This window comes from Populus euphratica, unplaced genomic scaffold (assembly GCF_000495115.2).
Source record: "Populus euphratica unplaced genomic scaffold, PopEup_1.0 scaffold1171.1, whole genome shotgun sequence".
NCBI lineage: Eukaryota > Viridiplantae > Streptophyta > Magnoliopsida > Malpighiales > Salicaceae > Populus > Populus euphratica.
Window position 1 is genome coordinate 3,238 of NW_011501033.1, and position 8,138 is coordinate 11,375.

General features: G+C 34.4%; 1 protein-coding gene across 1 annotated transcript in view; it reads right to left on the bottom strand.

The window, feature by feature from the left end:
- Positions 1-3,138: 3,138 nt before the first annotated feature.
- Positions 3,139-8,138, bottom strand: part of LOC105117102 (FH protein interacting protein FIP2-like) — a 6,500-nt gene continuing 1,500 nt past the window's right edge. Inside the window, exons 4-11 of the mRNA XM_011014647.1 lie at positions 7,468-7,623; positions 7,080-7,163; positions 6,383-6,429; positions 6,224-6,297; positions 5,683-5,741; positions 4,989-5,048; positions 4,680-4,760; positions 3,139-3,583 (exon numbers count right to left, since the gene is read on the bottom strand). Of these exons, the coding sequence (XP_011012949.1) occupies positions 3,530-3,583; positions 4,680-4,760; positions 4,989-5,048; positions 5,683-5,741; positions 6,224-6,297; positions 6,383-6,429; positions 7,080-7,163; positions 7,468-7,623 (615 nt within the window). The 3' untranslated portion in view covers positions 3,139-3,529. The remainder of the gene's footprint in view (positions 3,584-4,679; positions 4,761-4,988; positions 5,049-5,682; positions 5,742-6,223; positions 6,298-6,382; positions 6,430-7,079; positions 7,164-7,467; positions 7,624-8,138) is intronic.

An 8,138-nucleotide genomic window follows, 5' to 3' on the forward strand; every position in this document is an offset into this window, starting at 1 on the left:
TCTTTAGAGAATATAGTAAGATTTGAATAATAGTCAAAAGAAACACGACCACCATATAAACTAGATTTTATGGGACTTAGTAATGATTCTTGAAAATTTTAAAATCTAACATCTCTAATAACATTTAAAATAGAAGTATTTAAATCTTCTTTCTTTCTTTTTTATAAGGGGTTTAATCCAAATATATACAAGATCAATATGAATATATTTATAGTTTTGATCTTCATGTTTTTGTAAGAATTTTTTGGAAACGAGTTAAATAGTTTCAAAATGCTTTGTAAGTTGAATATCATTTTCTTTTATTTTTATTATAAATTCTGTTTCGAAAATATTAAAAGAAGTTTGATAAATTCTTTTTTTTTTAATTTTCCAACCAATATTTATTGTAAAATCTTATTTGTACACACACACACACACACACACACATATATATATATTCATGATCCTATATGTCTCACATAAATCTTTCCATGAAGGTTCAAGTCTTCATAATGTGATATTAAGCTATCTTGTCTTTTATATTGGATAGGTCTTGATATTGTCTAATAAATGTTCTATTAATACGTATTTACATGAAATTTTATAAGTGATGTAATTTCACTAATATCCAAGTGTAAATAGTGTCTCATTATACTTACAGATAAAAATTATTGAATGATAAGCTTATGACTATTTTTATGATATATATAAAAAAATAATTACCCATAACTTTCATATACAAGACAAATTAGAAGACATAAATTCACAAGAGAATTTTAGGGCGTTACAAGACATGTTATAAAAACCAAATATATCCACAAATCAGCAGTAACACATCTCAACAAAACATATGCAAAAATCACATCCAAGAAAATCAACAATGAACGGGCAAGTACATCTATACGTATAAAATCGAATAACACATCACAAGTTAATCAAAAAAATAAATAAATAAGTTAAGGTTTGAAATTAACATTTAAAGAGTCGCTAGAATGGTTGCAAAACTACTGGAATGGCGATGATAGTTATGGACAATGTTGGCCAGGATTCACGTGCTGCCACCACTACTAGTGCATGAAAACATGTATTGTAGCTATTAGGGGTGCATCTTTGGGCAAATCTAAAGCACCTCCTCTTCCTCTTTCTTCGTATATCGGCAGTGTTTCACAACACTACTTGAGAAAAAAGATCTAGCTAGGTTTGTTATCTGCTTTCTCCTCATTTCTTTGCATCACTGCCTTGTCTAATGTTGTTTTCGTTGCTTTTTGTTGTATTGCTCGGTTCGTAATGTCAAAACTAGAAATCAAGTGGTTGACGATGAGAAAATCTAAGTAATGGTGGTTGTTCTTATGTTTAGGATGGAGGGGAAGTGGCATGAGTGTTGTTATCAATGGTTGTGGATCGAGGCTAGTTAGAAGAGACTGGGAACATGTGGTGGTGCATGGAGTGGTGGTGGAGAACGAGGGAAAAGAGGGTTGTTTTGTTGGAAGTACAGGAGATTTGACCGGAAATCACCTAGGTTGCAAGAGAGAGCAAGGGCATGTCCATGATTTTTTTCTATCCTAGGCTATGAAACAGATAAACATAAATTGTTTTTCAATATCAATCATTAAATAAATGCTCTGATTTCAGGCTTTTTGTTTTCCATCACTTCACTAATGATACATGGAAATTTTCTCATTACGAATCGAAAAATGAGCTAAGAAACCATACTTCATATTGATGGGAGTTAAGCAAGTGGCAAAAGATGTGGTAAATGTGTGAAATATCATGACGTTTGATTGAGTGTTTATTTGCTGCTATGAGATAAAGCTAAAGAGTAAGCTGTGTTGAGTCTTTATAGATTCAACAGTGCTCCATTTCAACCCTTATAGTTTAAACTTCCTAGTGTTGCTAATTTTTTATTTGAATGTTATGATTCATGCACAGAGTGAGTTTCAACTTATTTTTTTTAAAATTTTATTTTATGTTTTACTTTTAATTAAAAATTTTAGTGTTTTTCTATAAAACAAATACATATAAATTAGAATACATAAGATGGGTTCTTTTCTTCAAAATAGAGAAATTTTAAGAGATTTATTAAATGAGTAAGAAAAGAAATGAGATGATAAAGGTTAATAAAAAATAATACAGATGAGACTATTTACATATATGAATTTTAAAAAAGGTATATAAAAAGACTATACTTATAAGATGAGATATTAAATTTTCTTTAGATCTATTTTTCTTTAGGCTACAACCCACCTTAGTCTTCTATGTACCTCCACTCTTAGGGGAGAGAGAGAGGGGGTGGAGTCCCATTTCTTTTCTTTTTTTCTAGAAAGAGTTTTTTTTTTTTTTTTTGAAAATATACTAGAAAAGAGAAGATTATAACATCATGACATGCACATTGCCAAACCTTATGACAACATAAACAATCATTAGGACCGTTATGACAACATAAACAATCATGAGTCCTAATGCATAGTTATAACATCTAACCCAGAATCTGACCTCGTGAACGTTTAGGAGACAAGTCCTCCAATCATCGGATCAACCCACTCTCTTATTTGACAATTGGGCTTTCTAAAAAAAACATCAAACGAATTGAACTGTCAAGTTCTCTGCCGAAAAGTTTTATAGCACTCACAATTTTCTTAGGATATGAACTAATACTCTGATGGATTGTCAGAGGAAAGAAAGAGCGGCTATGAAGGACAAACTAGGAAGAGATTTCCACTGCAAAATAACTTTCAATTTCAGCCAAAACGAGATCTTATCCAAATTACTTACCAAAAAAAACAAGAGATCTTATCCAACTGAGAAATTCTTTCCTCGGCACATTGTTGATTATCCAAGTGGGTTACTTCTACCATTTTTAACTGGGAATGCATTTCTATTAAAGGGGTCATTGTGGGTATTAGCTTGAAGCTAATTATGAATGCATAATGGGTGAAGTCATCCAATTTACAGCAGTGGTTCCTTTTCCCAGCAGCTTTGGCCAGCCAGTACGCTGCTGCATTTATTTTTCCTATCATGAAGGGGGTGAAGTCTCCAACTAGCCGATTTGTTTATAACCATTGACACGATCCAAACAACTGACAGACATGAACTTGAACTAAGAAAAGAAATGGAGTATAACCAAGAGAAAAACCTCGTTTAAAAGGGCCTTGGGACTATATATTCATGCCAAGTTGTCATATTACCACTCTAAACTCAAATTTTGGTACCATTAGTCCTTGAAATACCCTTGGCAACTCTCCACCAAGACCACACAGCTAAACAGCAGGAAAAGTTTTCACCAGTATCATGTAACATATGACAACACATCTTTGGTCACAATAATCTAAGTACTGCTTAAATCCTAAGTAAAGGGATGGCCTCAGAAGACAATTATGGTCAACCATGTTATATGAAATCTTTCCAATTCATTTTGTCAAACTATCCACATATTGCACATAAATAACTTAGCACATATATCCATTTCTGAAGACAAAAGGATGGAAATGAAATAGATCACTCGAAAGTGAAAATACATTCATGTATTCTGGGACACAGTCTTGCACCGATTTTATCGAATTGCTCCAACCAAATTGGCACCATCAAGCTTTGCATCTTCCAAATGCTGTGGTAGAAACAAGATATTAGATGTTGGATTGCAAAGCAATCCCTGCAAATGCGAATCAAGACTGGAGATCTAAACCAGAATATGCACATGGTGACCAAACTCTGGATCACATTAAATCTTCTTTGACCTTAGAGCTCTCAGCTCAAAAAATCAATCTTCATTTGTTTATATAAAAAGCTTGTAGCCAGTCTCTTTCACAAAAACTAATTTCAAGTAGGATTATGCAACTTGAGGAATTTGAGGACGATCCATAAAAAGCGTTATTTATTTAATTTGATAAAAATGAAAACTGGTAAGCAGAGAATACTGAGATGTTACGCGTAAAAATCAGTGTTCTTAATATCATTGTCATAATGGCACACTACATTGACAAACATTCTAATTAATTATCTGCTTGCTGGGTAACAGAACTCACACATTGTCTGAATGGTTAGAAAGTCTAATTAATCTAAATTATCAATCCCTACACTGGACAGAGAACAATTACTAACCAGCATTGCCATGTTCTTGTTCTTTGACATTATTGCACTTCAAATGCACCATCAAAATATCTTTGATTCAACGCAATTTATTTTCTGTATATATTATTTCATTATACAAATTTCTGCATGAACAATTTGGTTCAGTGGTGGCAAGTTCTGCTGATATTCATGACCTAAGCAAGCACTATCATATGTTGTGACACAAATGACTAAATCTTTAGTCTGTCTCTGTCAATCTCTCAGCAGAAATATTATTTATCTTATGAAAATATTGATGCAACATGCAGTAAAAATTTTAGCATTCCCCGTGAATCTTGCACATGTTTAAATGCTCACCATTATCAGCATTGATATCAACATCAACAGACCTTTCTTTTTTCCTTTCCAGGAATTGGAACGCAATAGGTTTAAAGAAAAAGAGGTGTTCACCAAATGATGCAAACAATCACTTAAGCAGATTAAGAATCTAAAAATCATTGACATCATAGAAGCAAATTTACTTTAGGCACCTCGGAATTCAAGAACAATGCCATTCCATCTCCAAGCACATATTGATTGAGAGGCCAAGTAAAAGTAAGGTTTTCTAAACATACAAATCAGTTGTTACTTACTGTATTTTGAAGATTGACATGTCGTAGATAAGCCCGTTGAAGATTTGCACCCTTTAGATTGGCATTATTCAATTTTGCACCCTGAAATATGTCAGTTTCAACAGGTTAGACTTAACAGCTACACGAGTTGGGAAAGAAACTTGATTCTGCAGGAACATCCCTTCCTGCAGCCATTCATATTCTGCTACATCCACTAATAAACTGCTTCAGGCCCCCATTTTTTTTCACATATTTGATTTCACCTCAAAAGCACGCCTTATTATCATTTTATATTTACATTCATGGTTTCAACATTGCAAATGTTTCTACCTTCAGATTGGCTCCTTCTAGATTCGCTCCTTCCAAGTTGGCATTAGTGAGATCAGCAGTCTGAAATTAGGTAACTGATCAGGATAATATATGAAAACAACCTCCAGGCCAGAAACAAATATAGGCTCATGCCTCATGTTTTACATTATGCATAAATCCATAAACAATTTCAATTAGATTTACTTCTATGAGCCATAAAGAGCAATATCAAATAACCAAATTATGGTTAAAAAAAAACACAAGGAAGAAGAGACCCATTCCTATTGATATTTCTTCTCCATATGAAGCATGTTATCATTTTTGCCTCCTAATAACAATATGGACTTTTGTTTGATAAATAAGAAAGTAAATGTTTCTAGCAAGTACTTTACACATAATGGCAATTGAGTTCAAGGAATAATAAGATGCCTTAGATATTACGTTAGTTGGTGGTACACAATGATTATCATACGATTCTGCTCGTCCAATATTTTAATTATTGGATCCCTTAATCGGCAGGTTGAACTAGATTTCCTAATTCAAGCAACCAAAGCACAGAGTGTGAACCAGAATCAAGCCCTGTTCTCACAGTCAATGAACATTGAAGGAATCACACCAGAATCACCAGCTAATTAGTATGGTCACTCAATAGAGTGAAGAGAAAACAGGTGCAGATATGAAATTCAGTTACTTCAAAGATTAACAGATGCTGAACCTGTAAGTGTGCAGAGCTCAGATCTGCTCCACAAAAACTGCAATCAACCAGACAAGCATCTGCAACAGAACATGAAATGAAAGTAAGTAGTTTCCTACAGAGATTTCTATGAGCATTACAAATTAAGCAATAGCATCTTTGATAATTATTAAAGCAAATCACACCAAGAGGATGGGGAATTTCGAGGAAAAAAAAAGCAAAATTTTAATGTCAATAATATTAAGCAAGCATGAAATGGTCAGGTCAAGGTTTCCACTTGAAGGTATGAAGAATTTTTATACAAAAAAAAATAATGTTCAAGAAAATCTAATTAGGTTAAATAAGATGCTAGAATAGTCACACAAATTAAATAAGATGCTAGAATAGTCACACAAATTAGTGATTAGATTCGAGAAATAAATTATATGTCATGGAATTGAAGCCACAGGCCTGTTAATATGCAACAGTGCGATTGGCGATAGTCATATTAGCCTTGAGTAGAGAAACTGGTTAAAGCATCCTATTCAATAATCAATATCATAAGAATTACTAAAAACATTACCTTGTAGGTTTGCACTCTTAAGGTTGGCACCTGCTAATAAAGCGCCTCGGAGATTTGCACCAGTAAAGTCACATCTTCCCTAGGCATGAAACAGTCATCAAGAAAGCATTCTATAACACTAGTTCACAAACGGATCCAGTTTTGGTTTGAGTGTCTTACTCCCGCAAAGTTGCATTGTGGAATATGGAACCCTCAGCATCCACATCCTGTGATGTCAATTTAAAGGTTTCAATATGATCCATTAAAGAGATAAAGTGGGAAAGGAGCTGATCACAGATAACAACTATGTGATATTTCTCAGATAGCTAAAAGCAGCGTGTGGTAAAGGAGCTAATCACAGAGAACAAATATGTGTGTGTGTGTGGGTGGGTGGGTGGGTGGGGAGGATGTTATAAGAAAGCTTTATATATGTGTGTGTGTGTGTGTGTGTGGGTGTGTGGGTGGGTGGGTGTGGAAGTGGGAGTGTGTGTGCATGGGCATGGGCGTTTGTTCATCAGAAGAAACACATGATCATCAATCCAGAATAATACTGCCCTCCCCAATCTTGATTCCTTTTTTCCCTATATCAAATTGAATATCCACAATGCTAAAGTCAAATCATAATTTATCCCCAGTTATTATATGAACCCTGCTAGAACTTTTGTTCTTACTTAGAAAATGAAAGTAAACATGTAATGGGAAAGAACAGTGACTGCTTCAGCTTAAACAATGAGCACAAGAATTCAAGACATGCATTATAAGGTAGAGGGAATTCATTGCAGTGACCATAGTGTGAGTTCCAAGGAAGTACAGGGAAAAGACAGTGATGAAGTTGTTAGGGACAGGGTGGATTACAGGTATGTGAAATTACACTCACCCGGAATTTTGCACACTGTAGGTTTGCACGAGAGAAGAATACATTTTTCAGAGATGCATAGCTGAAGTCAACATATGAGAGGTCCTGCATCTCAATAAACCACACATCAGAGGATACAATCATTTACTTTAAAATCTAAGCAAGCCAGCTTTCTGTAATATTTTTTTTTTTGTCCTTCACAAGTTGTTCCTAAAACAGTTGGAGTTGAAGAAGACAGCATGAAATCACAACTGTCTTTTGACAAAAGTTATACTTTCTCTAAAAAAAACTCCAACAGTACAAATAACAAATGAATCTATTGGTTGATTTCAGAGAGACACATCTGCCAAGGATAAACATAAGAAAGCAAGAGAAAACCTTCCAAGAACTCCAAACCCAAAAGACTTACCAGTTTAGAGAGATCAAGGCCAGAAAAATTAACTCCTCGAAACTTCACTTTCTGATATTGTACACATTTGATGATATCTGCCCGTGTCAATTCAGCTTCCAACTCATCACCTTCCCTTCTCCTAGTCAGAACAGAATTGATTTCTTCTACGAGACCCTGATATATAAGGTCACAGAGGGGCAAAAAAAGGAAAGTCAGAAACATTAGGGATATGGTTGACATTTCTTTTCCTGAGCATTGCTATCCACATGAATCTAAATGCATGCATATGGATCTCTCAGTTTTCAGGGATGAGCAATGAAACTCATTACAGAACAATGCAATGTAAAAATAGATTAGCAGAGAAAATAGAAAACATAAAAATTTGACTCCACCAATCTAATAATTGGAAACAACTTTCCTATCAAAATCTCAGGGTCATACTTTCCCACATGTCAAGAAATGCAACCTAGCACTACATGTCACGCAATGACTTCCAGTTCTTTCAAAAATTTATGCAGATATTTTAGAAAGGTGTTTACAGGGGAAGTCATGTGAAGTTTCTAAAATCTGCACGCTCCTTTTTGAAAAAGCCTGCATGCAAGCTCAGGAGATCTCCCGCTGCCTGATGTGCAGGGAAATTATTGTCCTTTCAAAAAATGCAATATAGAACAATCCCCCCCCCCCCAAAA